Below are 20,064 nucleotides of genomic sequence, written 5' to 3' on the forward strand. Positions count from 1 at the left end.
TTGGCACGCCTTCCCAAGTGTACAAAATTTTCAACCAACACTAGTTTAGGATATCTTCATCTTTGAGCCCTAAGCTAGAGTTGTTTAGCATGTAGATTTGACTTGCAAGCCCAATTTTTTGCAATTTCTTGAAAGCCCAAACCAATAGGGTTTATCTTTTGAGTCTCCACATTTCAATATGCTTGAAGGATGAGATGAAGATCAAGCAAGTTCTTGTACCTAGGTATAGAACATGAGAATGCTCCATAGATCTCAGTGTTTGAGTGAGTGAGTGCAACGTTAGGCTTGTCAATCAATTATCCTTCAACTTGTGTCACCATGTGTAATGCATTAGAAAACATGTCGGGTGGGTTAAGCAATGACTTGTTATCCGATGCACTAAGAGTGCAATGTGGCATGCTTGGTATCATATTTTTTTTGCAAAAAAAAATTGTTTGTCCAATTGTTGTCTATTAATGTCATAGATAAAAGCTTGGGGCCTAACAATTTGACTTCCATGCTTATGGTTCGTAGCCATTTCAGCCTAGGCCACCCCCAACAAAAGTTCAAATTATTCATTTTATAAGATAATCATCATATTCATTATAGAACCATATTACATAATGTTATAGTTGAATTGAGAATTCCCACAAAAATTTACACAAATGTCAACATTTTTTATCGTTATTGCCCATGTTCATATATAACAAGTGCAAAAAAAATTCAAAAAATACTACTACATAATAACAAAAAATACAAAAAAAAGCACATATTACTTAAAAACTCTACATCGAAATAATAGTTTTTGACTCTTAGGTCACTCTGAATATGGACTACCTCATCCAATTATACACTAACGGTTGGAAAACTATTATTAGTACTCAGTTTGGATTGTTTACAAGTTGTTTTAACAACTCACTAAATTGGGAATTGAGGTAAAACCGTACAAAAGAATTCGTGTCCTTTAAATATATGTAATAGTCAAATGATAGACGAGGAGAATGTAACAAGCATCTTGTCTTAATGTTTAGTTTTGAATCAAAAATATGGTATCGCAGTAGCAACATTGAATCGTGGATGGAGTGTGCAAGTTCTATTTTCTGGATTAGATGATTCCACAGTGAACACTACCTGGTGAAGCAATATGGGTATAGATTCTCATAGGGCATAGACTACATTTAGCTCTACACAACAATAGAAGTCATTATTTTAATCCATCACCTGTTTTGTTCAGGAGTATTTATGTTTCAGTTCAGTTACATAGAAGCTTGATGTTGCAGAATTTTTAAAGAGGAAGGGACTCATGCCAGACACATTTGCATCATATCTGTTTTTAAGACTCATAGAGAAGAGCCTCAGTTGGAGGCTATCCGAGTTGATCCCTATGCATTAAACTTGAACCTGTGTTGTCATCAAGAGTGAGGATATCGTCAAATCTTGATACTGCCAAGCTTGGTAATGAAAATGACACATAAGAGTGATGTGATATTGTGTTGCTTTGGATGTGTGTGTTTTGGTTTGTATGGTTTGAAAAATAATTGCCAAAAATTTCATTGGTTGTTCGCGTTGTGTAGTTGTCACGACCATTCAGTCGTTAGCCATTTAACTTTGTAATTTAGGCTTATTTAGCTAAGTGTTTTCAAAAGTCTATGTCTATAGTTGAGAAGTTAAATTTTTTTTAAAATTTATCTTCCATCTAGTGTCTCATTATTATATATATTTTTAGATATTTTGGGTTAGATATTTTGTCTCATAATTTGAAAATCGAGGTGCATTATCAATGAAGCCCAACACTTTTTATTTTCTTTTGTTTAAAGTAGTAGTCATGGACAAGATCAGGGAGTGAGAGATTGTAGTGGTCAGTTCAGGCCCTATATAGAGAACTGTCAAGGATTGTAGTCGGTAAATTATTCTAGTTGAAACTTTTACCTAGGGCTCTTCTCGCATGAAAGCAAGCATCTCGCTCAGCATACCTTCCTGTCCCATCTTCCAACCTTGCAGCCCTCCCGCAAGGTCAACAAAAACAGATATGACTGGGCTTCGATTGGCAAATCGTTCGAGAAATTTGAAGGTAGAGATTTTCATATATGGCAGATACAGATGCAATTACATCTGATAGAGAAAGACCTTTGGGATGTTGTCAAACCAAATTCAGTCTTAGGTCAATTGATACAAATGAGCTTGCCAAGTGGAATATCAAAAATCAAAAAGCTTTGGGGACTATTGGCCTTGGCTTGTCAAAAGCATACTTACATCATGTGGATTTCATAAAGTTTGCAAAAGAGATTCAAGAATCATTAAACAAGCTCTTTGGATTTGAAGCACAAAGTGTGACATTGAAGCATAGACTGTATTGATTGAAGATGGGTACAACTACAAAAATGGCAGATCATATAGGTAAGTTTCACTCCCTATTAAATCAATTAGCGGGTATTAATGAGAAAGTAAAGGATGATGATGCCAAAGCAATACTTTTGAAAAGTTTACCTCAAACTATGTCTGATATTTTGTTTGCATTGAGCAAGGTAAACATTAGTCTTGAAGGAGTAATCTTTACTCTACTTGACCATAACGAAGACTCAGAGTCTGAAGAAGTCTTATATGTACATAACAAAGAAAGTTCACTTTCAAGAAAAGTAAAGTACAAATTCAAGAATTTCTCTTCAAAATGGAAAATAAAATGCTTGTATTGTAATGAAGGACATGTAATTTTGAATTGTAAGAAGAGGCCACAAGATTTACTGGATGATAAACTAGATCATCGTGCTTCCTTGGCTGAAGAAACATATTTGAAAGAATATGCTAGTGATGAAGAGCTATCTTGTCCTAGTGATGAGGAATACGTGTTTTAAATAATTCAATCTTGGAGGTAGGAGGCAATTGGAGGACACTCAACCCTCTCGATAGTCACCATCGACAAGGGCGCTTATTAGTTTTGGTGGCATTTTTCTTGTGATGTGTGCTTCTATTTTCTATGATTTTAATAATTGGAAATTTCACATCCTGGGGGAGATATAACATCAGTATTACATCTCTAGTTGCAATGAAATTTCCTTTATTCTTAGAGATTGAGTGGCGTGATCATCAACAATTGCAATTTCTAGTTATGTGTTGCTTATTTCCTTATGTAACCTCCTAGTGTAAAATATTGTAATGAACAACACTAGTATAATACAATACATGGATCTTGAAAAGGTTAGTGTTGATCCAAAAAACCATATGAGGTGAAAAGATGAGTGTGTTCCTGTTCATGTGTAGGTTTGTGGTAAACCTGTGTGAGGATCATGGAAGGTTGATAACAGGTTCCTTTCATTTAAATCAAGATTGTGAGCCAAAAGAGTTGGTCTTATTGCATAGGAAAGTGTGAATGGTCTTACCATGTTCACACTAAGTGGGGCAATGTTGAAAAACTATTATTAGTTACTAGTTTGGATTGGTTATGAGTTGTTTTAACAACTCACTAAATCAAGAATTCAGGTAAAACTATACAAAAGAATTCCAATCCTTTATATATGTAATGGTTCAACTGATAGATAAGGGGAATGTAATAAGCATCTTGTCTTAATGTTTATTTCTAAATCAAAACACCAACCACTCACTTGTGTGCTTCATCACTATGTATGGCATCTTTAAAACCAACATTCCAATGTGTATCCAAAGTGATAATACTTAGGATTATGTCAATCTTAAGTCCCAAGGCACTATGCATGGCCACCAATAATTTGACTTGTTAACAAATAAGTTATTCCTCCTAACAAGCTTGATGGATTTGCAAATAGAACAATTCCTCCCTATAGCTAAGATACTAAAAACTTATGAAAAGAAATGGAAAGCATCATTAACTCAATTAAAATAATATCATGTTGTGTCCACCATCCAATGGGATCGTGTAGAGCTAATGTAACGTTTTCTACCATATCCTACAATTTGTTGAATATTGAACCCAAAAGATTAATAAAAGTGATCCACTTCTTTTGAATTCTAGATGCATCGTCCATACTCTATTAACTTGTGAAGTGTCCTTGCAAACCACTTTCACCTCTTCATCTTCCAAAGCTAGCACTCTACCAATCCTTAGTGCATAGCAATTGAGAAAAAAGCATAGGTTGTCATATGAAGTGGCATGTCCACAATGTTCACTATTGCATCACAATAGGCATGATATGCTCCTTATAAAATTCCAAATTAAGGGCCATATTGTGTATTGTTTCTTTAATCTAGTCAAGCATGATGCCAAATGACTCATAAATATCTCCAATTCTAGGAGAATATGCATTAACACACCTAATCACTTGCACAATAAACAAGATTAAAAAGCAATGTATTTGAGAACAAAATTTCAAACATGAGTTGAGACTCAACACATAAATTATGAATGTTTTTTTTTTTTTTTAATTAATTAAAAAGGAAAAAAAATTAAAATTACAAGCTACAAACAATATAAATTTCTTCCCCCACAATGAACCACCAGTCATCTTCAAAGATTTCCTTAAGCTATATTGGCCTCTACCCACCTATGCAACTCATTATTAACCATCATTAACTGTAGAGGCTCCTACACCTCAAACATCCTCACTAGTAAGATAAAGTAATTGACATGTCTAGTCTCTATAAGTTTGAGGAATTATTTCCTTAAGAAAGTGTTAAATAAAGTAAATGAAATATGATTGTAAATATGAACATTTTTATGTCTAGTTTTTCCTACCATTGCTTTCACCCAAACTATATTTCCTATTTCTTTCAATGTGATGTTCAAAACATGAACAAATGAGATCCCAAAACATGTGCTTGTAAGTACCCTTCATCATGAAAATAAATGTACAAACATGTGATGAGCCAATCAGAACTTGTACAACATTTGCAACCCCAACCTCCTCTATGGCCTCCTCTCAAATTTAAAATTGGGGGTGTTTGCACCATTACACTTCCCTGAGAAATCAATGATAAAAAAAAGCTTGTCAACCATGCATGTAAGTATGACATTGATTAGTGATTGATGTCTGACATTAGTCCACCTATCCATGAGAATTAAGTAGCTAATTCTTAGCCAAAGTTCTTCACGTCTGATAGCACACAGTTATACAAAGGGGAGGGGGAGGGGCAGGGATTAATTTAACAATGATCTTTGTACCTTTTTAACTTTAATACCATAAGCATATCAATTGCATAATAACAACATAAGATGCAACAATTACATAACACAAGTAAAACACATGATTTACGTGGAAACCCTTGCAAGAAAAAAATACAACATAATAATGCTTTTATATAAATTCTTCTTACAACTTTGTAGGCACGAACCTACATGAGACACCAGTCCCCTTTACAAAGATTCATAGGCACCAACTGACTAGACACACTAACTCCACAACAAAGATTTGTAGGCAGCAACCTACTAGAAGCACCAACTCAATAAGAGACACCAATCCTCTCCATTCAATTTATGAGAACCAACCCTCTAGAGAGACACCAATACCTCCTTTAGGAAGCACCAACTTCCAAAGAAAAGTACCACCTTCTATTTAGCTCCATCAAAGGATGATAGACAATTCAGTCTCTTTTATATATTGCTCACATAAATCTCATATTCATAATCTTCTCTTCGATCTTCTCACGAGGGCTTCACTTAGTGAACCTGGGTTATAGCACGTGTGTTCATGGCATACTAAAGAATCCCCCTATTTTAAAAAATATTGCCCTAAACTCTTTTTTTTGTCACCCCTCCCAGTACACAACCCGAATTAAAAAACCCCTATTTTCACCAAATATTGTATTTTTTTCATGGCTGAAATTAAAAACCCCCCTATTTTCACTAATAAGCAATATATTGCACCCTCATTTTCAGATATTAAACCCCCCAATATGAATGCATGTGATATAATATTGCCTAACTAGTGAAGCCCCCGTGGATCTTCTGTGCATAAATTTCTTTAAATCTCTATTTACTTTTCTTCACAAATGTGCCATAAATCTTTTCACAAATTTGCTTCAGAACTCTTCCCAATTCCGTCATGAAATCTCTTATTCTCTTCTCTATGCTTCATTTCTGCATTTACTCTTCTTACAATTCTCTCTTGAAATCCGCTTCTTTTATTTCTCACATATTTCTTATTTTTTCTTCATCCAAAATCTACTTGAAAGATATATTTCCGTTTTTCTTTTTCTTTTTGTTTGGTCTTTCTTTTATTTTTTATCTTATCAATAGTTGCCGTTCTTCAAATGTCTCTTGGCTATTCTTAAATTTTACTTCTAATTATTTTTCTTTACTTGGAGCTTTATGAAATCCCTTCAGGAACTAGCAGTTATAATCATGCTTCTTTTATTTATCATTTATTTATTTCTGCATAGTCAAATTGGCCTTCTTATCATAGTAAATAAACTGGCTAGTGTATATGGATACATCACATGCTGCTCCACATTGCAAACCAGTGCTGTTGGCGGTAAATCTTAAAGGCAAGACATTTCACTTTCAGTTCTTTCCAATCTTATAGCTCTATGCCTTCTCACGGATGGGTGTGACTGTTCAAAGGAAAACGCTTTTCATTTCAGACTTCAGCCTACCATTTGTTAATAAACTTACTTTTATACTTGATTGCTGTCATATGCTTTGTTGCTTATTAAGTATTCATAATTCTTAGTGCTACCTTTCTAATTTTGTCTTTGTTCTCTAATAAACATTGCTGCCTTTATGAAAACTTAATTGCTGCACATTATTCAAATTGTTGCATTCAAAATCTTATCACTTCTTATATTAATATAGAATTTGCTTATCTCACTGATGTAGTCGGCCGTACATAAACTTATTCCACAAAGGATGCCAAAATGGTAGTCTTGTGCGGTTTAGTTCCTTCAATGAACTATCCAAATTTATTAACATTGAATGCATGAGCACAACTTTCTCCCTTTATGCCATGTGAAGCACCAGCATCTACTTTATTGACAATATTCTCTTTTGCTCTAGTGAAATCTAGACTTGCATTTCTTTGTAGCGTCCCTCCATAATCCATGCACATTAGTAACTAGAGTCATACTATGCATACTTCTACTATTGGATATAGTTGAGGATGAATTTTGTACACACCCGTTATTGTTTGTCCACATATCAGTGGAATCGGCCATTGCTTTAATATTCCATGCTTCACAAAAATATCTTCCAATTGGCCATCATGATTGTGGCTTCTTATTTTAATGCTCTGTATAACACTGTATCTGTGGAATCTTGTAAACATGTCAGCATATCCATCTTTCCATCTTCACGCTTCTAATCATTTAATCCAACACTTCAATTCCAAATGTTCTTTGCAATTCATCCTTCAAAATACAATTCTCAGGGTCGGGTAGGCGAGTTCCTATTATAAGCTCTTTGTTAGTCATGGAAGTAAGCTCATCTTGCCTTCAAATATGCTATCTTCAGTCATGCTTGTTTTCATTCATTTAATTCCCTTTCACATCAATGACATTATCAATAACAGTATTCCAACAAACCTTCATACTCCTTTGACATCAATGACAATGATACTAACAATTCCTTCCATCAATAAACTCATTTTTTAATATCGTACATCAAGAATGATGGTACATAGTCTATGGTACCTTACATGTTTCTGAAATAAAGAGAATGTGCCACATTAAATGAGATGACAATGGCATTAAAAAGGTTAGCAATTGCATCCTCTTTCTCTTCTTATGGTTGTAAGTTCACCATCCTTATAATTGTGTTTGGCTTATTATTAGTAGCTTTTACTTCCTTTGATAGAATCATCTCCCCATTGAGTCTAAACATCCACAAGCACTGGAGATTATATAGATTCTAGTGATAGATCCTTAGCTCTTGCCTCAACTTCCACATACAAATTAGAAAACTTGTCCTTCTTGGTTAAGTAATTTTTTGAAAATCTTAACCTCATGCCCAGGCATGCACAAAAGATAATTCAAACCCACAGTATAGCTCCCTTTGAAATCCTTCTTGTACACAATACAACCAATGTCTACACACCATAATTTTGGAGGGTTTTGTCTTAAGTTATCACAAATTGCAAAATGGTTTTGATGGCACTGAAAAGGCTATTTGCATGAGCTTTTAGAAAAACAGAAGGGCATTTAAAATGGTTACTTCCCATTTCACCTATAATACTCCCACACCCATAAGAACTTCCAACACTTATTTGATCTATTTGTTCAATATCAAGCTCTTCACTAGAATAACCCACACTGCTGCTCATCTTGTTTTTGTGAGGGAAAAAAACAAAAAAAAAGGAAAAAACTTCGAACGAAAGAAAAGATACAAAAAGATAAACATTGGATCCCAAACTTACCTCACTTAGCTAAGTGTTGATGCCCCTCTCTTCTTGATATTGTTCTCTTTCCTTCTCCTTTCTTCTCTCTTCTTGCTATTGTTCTCTTTCCCTCTCCTTTCTCATCTCTTCTTCTCACTGTTCTCTTCATCTCACAAAATGGAAAAATTGATGCCTTACGTTAGCTTATAAATGGTTTCTTTAGGTATAAGATTTTGAAAAGGAGGGTTGCTGAGCCTTCTGGGCCTGCTACTCCTTTACTTCTTAGTTTTGTTGTTTGTTCATAGGGGGTGTTCAGGGACAGCCAAATATCTTTGGCTGTCTCCCATGCCCTCCACCTCTGGTCCACTGCTCATTTGCAGTATGTTTCCAAGATAAAACGCAGGGACATATTCCCATGTAATATTCTCTCCAATTCATGCCAGGGCAAATTAGTTGACTAATCCATCATGCCCCAGTAGATAAATCTTATAGCATTTAATCAAGGATGCTCTTAATTTCCCAGCTTCAATACAGATTTAGCAGAATTTATAAAATACCTCTTTTACTTCAACAAAAATAAATACAAAATCAAAACTTCAAGTCAAAGAAGCAATTACAACAGCAAAAATACTGTTCAATCAGATTCCATCATTGGTTGATCTACACTTAGAGCTAAGAGAACATTATTAGTGAAGCAATGAAATATCATTTGATTAAACAGCTAAATATCTCATTGAGTTCCACAACATGGATAATATCTTTCAATTTATGATTTAGGAGCCCTCTTAAATAGTCCATCCCAAGATACTTCTTGCTTGACTAAATTCTGTATCAGTTCCTACCAAGATTGAGCTCAATCGAATTTAAGAATCTTCAAGGGCATTATTCAAAATTGTGTTATGCAAGCGTATCAAGGTAAGCCTGTAGATCAGATATTGATCGCATGCCAGTCTTAACAATATCTTCTGCAGAATATTCAGATTTTATGAGTGACAAGACCTGTATATGTGCCTCAACAATATTTGTCCTGCAAGTTTAAGTACACACTTGTTAGAGATAAGGACCAATAAAATGAAGGAAAGGATGACTATTCTTAATGAAATATTATACAAAACCCAACTTACTATCATAGTAAGATCCTAATCTGATCAGTTTCTCTATTACAGGCAATCTATATCAAATGTTTCAAGCATGCTTATAAAACAAACAATTATGTCCTATCCACAGAATTTAAAGCAATCAACAGCAATGCAGTGACTTATTTTCTTATAAAAATAATATATTGTATTGATAATAGAAAATAAGAATATGAGACCAATTTATGTTCAAGGAAAATCATAAATTGAAGAGTCTTTATTTTGGAGTGCTTCAACACAGGAGGATTTTTAACCAAAATATTAAAGAGAATTGTTGAAACTTAAATTTGTGTGATACTTACTTGATTGGCTTGAACAAAATAGAGCGAGTAGAAGGATTTTGCAAGTAAAGTTTCATTTTCGAAACTGCCCCTGGCAAATCCTCTGCAATTGCTCTGTCAACCTACAGTGCCAATTGTCGATTTACAATATACAGAGTAAGTATAAATCATCCAAGTGAAGGGACGGATTCGTCTAACTTTCAAGAGGACCACTAGTTCTAATTCAAACTCAACTAAAAGATATATGTTAAATATCTTAACGTTTGAAAAGAATTTGAATCAAAATGGAAGAATAAAGCTGGAGACAATAGCACCAAATTAATTTCAGACCTTTTCCACTAACTCTGCCAGTTTCTCTGGTGTTGCAAATGCCTGATTTCTTAAGGGCTTAAAATTATCAGATTCTGAAGACGGTTCCCGGCCTGCAGATGAGAATGCAAGCTTCAAGGCAGTGACCTGTGCAGCAATTTTTCGTTAGATCTTTATGTGTGTTGTTGTACTCATACTCAATGGATTCACAACAAACATTTGCAATTTTGCATAGTAATGTGGCATGGCAAGTTTCATGTTTTGACATCAGCACATATGAACATAACATTTCTCTTTTATAATCAATATGGGCAGGGTTAATTTCTGGCCACAGCCTTCAAACATTAGAGAATTGAATTAAGCCAGAAATCTGAAACAAGACTGTTGGGTCGGTAACATTTGATTGTCTCCAGAGCTTAATCATGAACACAAAACCCAAAGGTACACTATTTCAAGTTGAACAATATATAAGGTAAATTGAAATAAATCTCATTAAAGGCTTCCAGAAGGAAGACTGTATATGCTAAATTAAAATCTGGCTTGACTTTCTCCTAAGAAACGTGTACCTTTTTATTTTTTATATCCTCTCAAGCATAGATTTTGTTTTGTGTGATTTCCCTGTGATAACTCTTTTTATTCAGATGTTCTATCATTCAAATTCCAAATAAAAGTTATCTTGCTTCTATGGATTTTATTTTCCATATCCTTTTTATTTCTATGGGTTTTATTTTCTATATCCTTTTAAAAAATCATGTCAGCTTTTCTTTTTTGTGGACTCTAGTCTGCAATTTTATTTTTTTTGTATTTTTCAAACATGACTCCTATGTAATTAAAAAATACTAATCACTTAATAGGTGCCCAATTTATGGACAAGAAACATAGTATTTTGTAAAATCTTTCTATATTTTATAAATTAAATGAGAAAAGATGAATTGCACAGTGCTCTTAAACATTTTGTTCAACAATGAAGAAATCCTTGCAATAATCAGCATTAATGACACGATAGAGATGTTATAATCATCAATAATCGCACCATCTTATCGCTTCTGCTGATTGACTAGTCAGTTGCTGTAACTTAAGTAGCAATAGAAATGTTTATCATTCATTTGCCATAACCGATATTGTCTTAGAAATCCACCGACTCCTGCATGGCCTATATTCTTTTCTTCTGCCATCCCCTGTAGACATGCCTTATTAATTACGACACCTATCTCCCTCGATAATTATAATCACTGCTTCTTGGTTCAATCATTTGTAATTTGGTCTTTGTATAATTATTGAATCCATGATATTTGATATCTCTGACTATTCCTTTATTTACAAATTGTCTCATTAATAGTCGATGCATGAAGTAATATGTTTGACTTTTGGTCTTAAATGGTATTCCTCGGTCTTGCGTAGGCTTTAGATATGCTTGATCGATGTTTAGCATATATACTTTGACTGTTGTGTATTAGCCTTCAGAATACTTGGAATATTTATTCTTTGCATTAGTGACATTAGGAGCCTCCCTTCCTTATGTTTGCCAATAAATGAGTTTCAATCTTTAATTTAAACTTATTAAATCGTATATCTTTTAGTTCCTAAATTGGGGACATTACAAATCACATTTCTATGAAGGATAACATGTATAGTGCAACCGACTGAGAATATTAATTCAAGTGCCAAGTCTAGCTCCTTCTCTGTATCTCAAGTTCAAGAGTGGAATTTGAGTGTATTTTTATTTATCTTTTACACTTTTTTTGAGATTTATTGTAAGGTATCCATCTATAGCAGTGGTAAATAGACTGTCAACGGTATGGCATCGAGGAATAATCACCGGCTTGCTATGCTAAAAAGAAAATGAAAGGTCTAATATAAAGCATAAACCCTTTCATATTCAATTCTCAATCTTTAATGGTATCAAATTTCTAACAATGCATGAATCATGTTTATCATTGTTAAGGATAGTGGATTGTGTCTTCAAGAGTATCAAATGGCTTCCTTCAGTACTCTATGAAGTGTGTAGGGGCAATGATCTGTAGATAAAAGTAAGCAATAATTAAACCATGTTAAAACCTTAGGGCCAGTTCATTACTTTAAGGATACCTTAAGCCTTATCCAAATTCTTGGACACACTTTAATGTCCTAAACTCAAAAAGAAGCAGTCTTAATATGCATAAAGACCTTGTGATACAGCACCAATTAAAGATAGTATACAGGGAAGCCATCATGAGAGTGATAGTAAACTTCAAATGACAGTGGTATCAAAAGAAAGATCATAGTGTTCTATGAAGAGTATCCTATATATCACAGTGTTCTATGACAAGCCATGGATATGATAGTCATCAAGTTGCCATCTATGAAATGTCATTCATAGTCTATTGAGACTACAGTCTATAGAGCTCATAATCACAAATGATTGTCATGTCAAGTAAACCCAAGTCAAATGATCTACAGGAAAATAGTCATCTACTATGGATGGTGATGATGATATAGTTGATGACCCATATGATATTTGATCAATGGCTGATTGTTGACAATTGACATTATTATTTTTCAGCTTTAAAGTTTGATATATATCATGACATTCATGTTTGACTAATATTTGATTATTAATATGGTGGTGCATTTTGAACTTAATTCCTTCTGCAAATATGTATATTCTTCTGATTTTTATATGTTTTTGTATCAACAAATGCAAAACGAACCCAACCCCCAAAAATATTTTGAACAAACCCATTAAGTGAACCGTCAAACCCAAAACCAAACCTGAACCAGTAAATTAGTTAAAAACATATTTAATTTCATATTTTTAAAACCAAAAACTGCTTCCCTAAACTGAGAGCCATTCACTCTTGCCTCATTTCACAAAGAGAAATGAGTAGATCAAAGATTGTTGCATTTTACCTCAGAGGTGAAGGCTATAAGAGAGAAAGAGCTGCAAAAAGAAAATTCATCTATAAAAGGTGAGTGAAATTGTAATTTATTCAAGATTTTCTTTTTTTCTCTTGCATTCTTTTCTCATTTTTAGAAATGTTTTGAATATAGTTTAGAACCATTTATACTTAATATAGGTGTTACAATGCACTTTTTTTTGTATTTGAACTAGTTTAGAGTTATAATGCTTTTGTTTTGTTATTCATTCCGAATGGCTGATAGTTTTTTTGACTCAATGGCTGAGAGGGTGTTCAAAATTGACTGAATGCCCCCCTCTTTGGCAACATACATGCATGATTGAGCAACTTCCTGAAGGTGGGGGTTTTCGCTGGCATTGTATCTAATGTCAAAATGAGTATAAGAGCCCATAAAATTGATCGAAAATTTGAAAGCTCACTTTTGTGCTATGACTAGCTTATATATAAGAGTTTGTTCAAGGCCAAACAAAAAAGGGTTGCCAAAGGAACAAATAATGGCAAATATCAAAGAACAAGAGGATATCAAGATAGGATTGAATGGAGCAAAGGAAACATCCTATCCTCTATTCGAGAAAGGATTGCATAAACCTCCTAGTAGCTTCATAATAGTGGATAGCTCACATCCTTTTATGCCACCACCATCTTCCCAAGAAGACAAACATTATTTCACATAAAAGAGGCCACTGGATAAGGCCTTCTAGAATGAGTCAAGGGAGGTTGTAGAACAAAGCATTTCTTATTGCATTTATGGAAATAAGCTTCCTTTCAATCTTGTCAAATCACCATATTTGCATGAAATGGTAAAGACAATTGCTAATGCACTTGTCAACTACATTAGTCCTTAGTGTGAAAAGGTGTGAACCACTTTATTGGCCAAAGAAAAAGCTTTTGTAGAGGCATCATTGAGAGAAATCAAGGATACATGGCCCAAATTAGGAATGTCCATTGTTTCAACATTTCTATGTGTATCAGCCTATCAAACTATCAACATTTCTGAATTACAATATGTAATATCAAACATGTAGTACTCTCTGACATTTGTGTGTTTGAACTTTGAAGTTAATGTTTAACCTTTACCAACACTCTTGTTTTGGAAGTGCAATGTCATGAAATTTTAAGTTTTAATGTTAGCAAATTAATAAATTAAATTATATTAAAAAATGGTATCTCCATGTACCCCCATCTCCTATTTTTCAAAAAATTGATGTATCGATACTAGTACCAATCATCCATACCAATACCACTATTGGTCTCTCGACAACATTGATATGGGCATACTTTTAGAATACCATGTACAATCCACTTGTTCAACTTGATAATGCAAAAGACTGGAAAAGATATCAAATGGATCAAAGAAATCTACACTTCAGCTGAGGAGATTAAATGGTTGTAGCAAATCATCATATTTCACAAGCCATTTTCATGACCTTTTCAAACTTTAATGTGTTTAAGGTAATTTTATCAATATTTACAATCTTTTTATGTCATTTACTTTTTAATTTGTTTTTTTTAAAACATGTTAGGTTTTCAAGACTCAATTTACAATACACGCAATTGTCTTCAAATGGTATGGAAGCAAGCAAATTAATTGAGAGCCCACGAGATCAAAGCATTACTCCTTAATGATGAGTCATGGGCTCATATGAAATGTGTTTTAAGTTTCGCTAAGCCCATCATGAGTATAATAAGGTATGCTAATACAAATCAGCCATATTTGGGTTAAATTATGACCATATAATTGTTGCGACGTTTTCACACATTGCCCCATTGCAAATGGGGACCTCCACTTTTTCGCTTCCTAGCATAGTTGTCATAGTCTAGTTGTCTAGCTTAGCAGTGGATTTAGTGTTATTAACCTTTTGCTTGTGAGATGTAGTGCCTTTGGTTGTTCAGAAGTGATCAAGTCGAGTCTTACTCTAGGTTGGTTTGAGGTCTTCTCAGCTCTAGATGTTCAAGTGATAGGTGCGTGAAAGGTGATGGATAGAGGTCAAGGTGACCATTGGATGATGCTTGATAGTGCAACCGTCAAGTCCAGCCAGAGTATGAATCTCAAGTGTGATGAGAAAACAATTAGAGATCAAGTGCTTGATGAATTTTGAAGGAGTTTTAAGGTCGCCTTGATGGTGGGGAATGAATGTGGTTGATGTAATCAACAACTTAGGTTGGTGAAATTCTACTAAGGAAGAAGTTCCACTTCCTCACTCCTCAAGATCTATGGACTTCCTAGCAAAATGTCCTGACACCCTCAAAAGTCCAGCCATCCTTAGCATCTTGTCTTGACGCCCTCAAATCCATGACCAAGAAGGTGGATGATGCTTTTTTCAAATTGCTAGAATCAACACTTTATGGAGATCAAGTGCTTCGAGAAGTTTTGAGATTGCCTTGATGTATCAAGATGAAACGTTTTAAAGATAAGTTAAGTGAAGAAATCTTGGTGCTGATGGTGAACAATGTGACATAATATTTTGTCTGCAAGCATCGAAAGGTCTGGCCACAATGTCTTCATCCTTCCAAAAGCCTGGCCACCTTGAGCAAGTTGTCCTCACCACTCCAAATCCCCGACCAGTTCTCACACTTCATGTCTTTAGCCTCCAAAATCCCCGACCATTCATTCACACATAGCAGCACCCCCTAAAATCCCCGACCACCATCCACTTCATGGCCGCGCAAGTCAAAAAGCCCAACCATTTTCCTCAAGGTGTACAAGGCCAAAAGTTCGGCCATTCTCCTCATTTTTTCTTGACGAGCCCAAAAGTCCAGCCACATCTTAAGCAAGCAGTCTTGACATGTTAAGATCCACGGCCAAGGGCAAACAGATGAAAATCAGACCTATAAAGTTAAGACCAAGCCTGAAATCAGAAATCAGTCCTCATGTTAATACCACTTCTAGATTAAGCACTTGATTATTTAGGTGTTTCTCTTGACGTTTGATACAAGATATTGTAACCAGTCTTTAAGGTTTGATACAAGGAGCTCAAGAGGAGGTGAAAGATTCAGCGGTGGAAAAGCTTTCAAGGCATGAGGGATATCTTTATTCAGTGAAAAGATTTATATGGAAATTCAAGATATTTAAGTATAAGGAAGCTTGGTGGAGAACATAGCAGTATCAAGTCCACTAGACATACAAGATAAACATCAAAACTCCAGGTAGGGGATGATAATCAAAACATTCAAGACAGAGGATGAACATTCAAGGGAGAACTCCACAAGGAATAAAGGAAAGTGTAATGTCCCCTTTTAGGATATCGTGGAATATCGGGACAATTACATCAATTCCTCACACTTCCACTATCTATTTTTGTGCAATTGAACTATGTAATGAAGAATAAGAACAATATCACCTACTATTTGTGATATATACAATAATATATATGCTGAAAGTGAATTGATTTGATTTGCATTAAGTGCAATGATCTCTTAGGATCTCTAATATGTCAAGTATGGCAATATGGATATGCAATGAGATGTGATATTGCCTAAAGCAATATGTATTTTGTGTTCTCTAATATGACTCTTCATACATGCAAATATATAACAAGTAATATCGCTTAAAGCAATATAATTGTTGTTTCTGATGTGGATATAATTACTTGCAAAAATTATATGATATGTTGTTTCTGATCTTGGCAATGAATACTTGTAATGACGATGGGGTTGCCTTGGATATAAATCTGATTGGTATATGCACCTGATTATGGGCCTTTGGCCTTCCTCACTTTGAGCTCTTCCAAACTGGAATAAGAAATAAGATATAAACACAATCCATCCTGTTCCATTGAGAGAGATCGATAGTCTTCTTATAGCTTGCAAATTGATAGGGTAGGCTAATACTAAGAGACCTGTCCCTTCCGTCTTGTATCGCTTCATAAGGAAAATACATCCCTTCATTAAACTAATCGATTGTACACTAAAGATTATTTGTTATTTCATAAATCGCAATCTTAGTGATTAGTATAATTTTCTTTGATCGCTCCTTATTAATCAATTGCTCAAGCTAAGAGGTAGTAAGTTGATGCCATTCTTATCACAATCCTCTATTAAGGCATCCATTCCATTATTTTATATTCACCGAATGGCGACTTCTGGTCGCAATGATCGTAAACATGGATAGTGGCATGCCTTTGTATTTTGATATCGATGTTTAATTTATAACACTTTCTTCAAGTGTTGATATTCCTTTGACAAGGATCGGCCTCCTCAAGGACCACAATTGGCTGTGCACTGCAAAACTCCTTAATCTGAAATTAGACAAAACAAAAATTATTTATGCCACCTGTATTAATACTCCATGATGCCCATGGAACAAGGAATAGTTTGTTTGATTATATCGCTCTCTCAAATATAATCATTGTTGGTGCTAAAGATGTCGATGACGACAGATAAACGACTTTGAGATCTGCAGATAAATACTTCCTTAATCATATATTGATGTTGTTCGCTTAATATCATTTTCATTATATATACTTTGGTCATTCCAATCGCTGCTGTCTCTCACCTCAATATATTGATTGTTATATTGTCTATCATAATTCAGGCTCATAGGATATGTTATTCATTACTCATTGTTTCTTATTCTTTTAGTTGTTCCTTGTAAACCATCATTGCCTACTTCCTATAATGATATTTCAATACATATTTGTAATTTTTTATCTCTCCTAGAGACTTCACAAAATTGAAATACTTGGTTGACACAATGTGAAAAAGGATGGGGACATCCCAAAGGCACATGCGGTGGTGACTGTTGGAGTCACCGCTCCCTGGTCCACCTGTATCTCCTTTCGGGCGCCTTAGTCTACACGCACTGTATTCCATACAATGCGATCGCCGGGTGCAATATGCCCCTTGTAATATAGTCCAGGTTTAGCGTTGATTTATAAGGTATTGATATATTATAAGAAATTTGTACTGTATATTAATATTGGTTCTATTTATGGTATCGTATTAATACGATATTATTCCAAATAATAATTATAATGTATTTTGACAATTTATGTTATATTTTATATTTATTAAATAGCACGTTATATGGTAAGTGTAATATATTCAATATATCTATTTTATGTTTTAATAGTATTTTATGGTAAAACTTCTTTAATAGTTAATATAATATTAATAATTGAAATATGAACGTTACATTAAAATAAAACAATAATAATAAATAATAATCATAACAAATAATAAACATTAATAATCATATATTAGAGGAAAATCGTGAAGTCTCATAAATGAGACGATTTTCCAATATTATTAAATGTTAATTAATAAATGTTTTAATTATCGTATTTATTTAATCCAATGTCCAAAGAGGGGTTATGACAAAAGGACAACATCAAGACAAGTAACACACTACAAAGAAAGAATAAGGGAAGCATGGCAATGCAATTGCAAAGGAAGGTAAGGACTTGTTGGTGTACGTTTTATCATATACTGAACACTAGAATAAGATACCCAAAGGTATTCTATCCTCTCCTGAAAAATCATTGCTTATCATATGGCGATTCCAAGGTCTATATGTGCAAACAAGCGACTTTAGTGGGATAGCTACTTGGGTAGTGTATGCTGAAAATCTCAAGGGGACTTACGTTTACAAATGTCTTTCAAGCTTTTCTGGACTTAGATAAATTTGTCAATTTCAAACTCTCTTTTTTTTTTGGATTTTCCGAGATTTAGGCTTTCAAAAAGAGGAAAAGGGGATAGGGTTAAGAAAGCTGATCTAAACCTACGAATTCTGGAGACGGTATTAACTAGGTGTTCTCAGGAAACCACACTTTGCTTCGCCACACTAAGGACAACTACACAAAGCAGGTGCAATCTTCAATGGGTTGTGCTTATGATCGAAGTTTTGGCATACACAGGGGATACGCTCAGACTAACTTTGCACAGTGAAATGGAAATCATCCATTCACCAAAAGTATGAGCGGAGATACATCGTTAATTAATACTTATCAAATCCTTCATTCAACTCTAACAACTTTGAAAGCAAATCTAAATTAACTTCTAACTAATGTGTTGAGGAAATTGAAACCATGCTAATCACTCAAATAACAGAGATTACAAAGCCTTAAGAGAAAGCGCACATGCAATGTATTATTTGAAAAATGACCTTCACGCAACAATATATCAAAAACCTCACTCTCGAAATGAGAGGAGGTAGCCTTATATAGGCATACAAAAGTTTTGAACGACCGAGATCGAATAGCGATCAAGGGCACAAATTGAAAGATATAAACCCTAATTAGGGTTTACCAAAACTAACTACCCCTCGACCAATGAGAAAATTACATTTGGGGACACTTGTCCTTCTTGCTAAATATGAACCAACAATGAAAATAGAAGGTTGTTGCATTGTGAAGTGTGCCCTTCTAGAAGCTTCTGGATAAGTCAGGTTCATTGAACCTGGACATGCTGACTTGGAACAATCTGATTGGTTGGAAGATAACGAGGCGCCACCTCAGCGTGTTGGATGTCTTTTCTGAATTCTCCAATTTGTGTGAAGAAATTGTCTAAGTATGAAAATTTGATTTCTTCTTGTCACCATTTGATTTTGATTGGGAACTTGTTTATTAAATTTCTTCAGGAGATGAAATCCTTCAAGTTGGAAATTTATTTAACTTTTCCATATCTTCACCAAGTCTGAGAACTTTTCTTTCTTGATACCTTGAGATTCTTTCAAGTGCCTTGAATTAGGAGAAGAATTCCTCTAGGCCTTCGTCATAATAGCTCTTCCCATACTTAGCCAAATTGGCCATCTTTATGCTCAGACGAACCTCGCTTGTCTTCAACTCTGAATTTGGCTCGAAACTCCATTCGTGTTTTCTGCAATGATCCCGCCTTCAGCTGCCAATTTATTTTGGTTCAGCTTTTCAGACATTCATTGCGTTCAGCCATCACCCAAAACCTGCAAAACCAAAAGAAAATAAATTTAAAATTCTATCTTTGAGTGTAAATTTTGAAGGTTTGATGGCAGAGTGCTCTGATTTTGGTCCCTTTTACTCCAATTTACCAACACTTTTAGCCTTTAACAAGCTGCGAACACTTAGAAATTTTAGAAACCCTTGAAAACAAAATCCGATTTGAAGGTTCGGGAGTGAAATTTGTCTTTGATTACTTCTATCACCTTCAAATTTTTAGAAAATATGTGGATTTTCTCTCCAAAACAATCAAGAATCTCCTTCAATCTGCGTGT

At 34.4% G+C, this 20,064-nt stretch overlaps 1 protein-coding gene across 7 annotated transcripts in view; it reads right to left on the reverse strand.

The window, feature by feature from the left end:
* Positions 1-8,832: 8,832 nt before the first annotated feature.
* LOC131072078 (conserved oligomeric Golgi complex subunit 3) overlaps positions 8,833-20,064 on the reverse strand; it is a 194,962-nt gene continuing 183,730 nt past the window's right edge. For all 7 annotated transcript variants that reach the window (XM_058008104.2, XM_058008105.2, XM_058008106.2 and 4 more), the window contains 3 exons: positions 10,003-10,128; positions 9,694-9,794; positions 8,833-9,282 (listed from right to left, as the gene is read on the reverse strand). In XM_058008104.2, coding sequence (XP_057864087.2) covers positions 9,153-9,282; positions 9,694-9,794; positions 10,003-10,128 — 357 coding nt within the window. In that variant the 3' untranslated portion in view covers positions 8,833-9,152. The remainder of the gene's footprint in view (positions 9,283-9,693; positions 9,795-10,002; positions 10,129-20,064) is intronic.

This window comes from Cryptomeria japonica, chromosome 3 (assembly GCF_030272615.1).
Source record: "Cryptomeria japonica chromosome 3, Sugi_1.0, whole genome shotgun sequence".
Taxonomy (NCBI): Eukaryota; Viridiplantae; Streptophyta; class Pinopsida; order Cupressales; family Cupressaceae; genus Cryptomeria; species Cryptomeria japonica.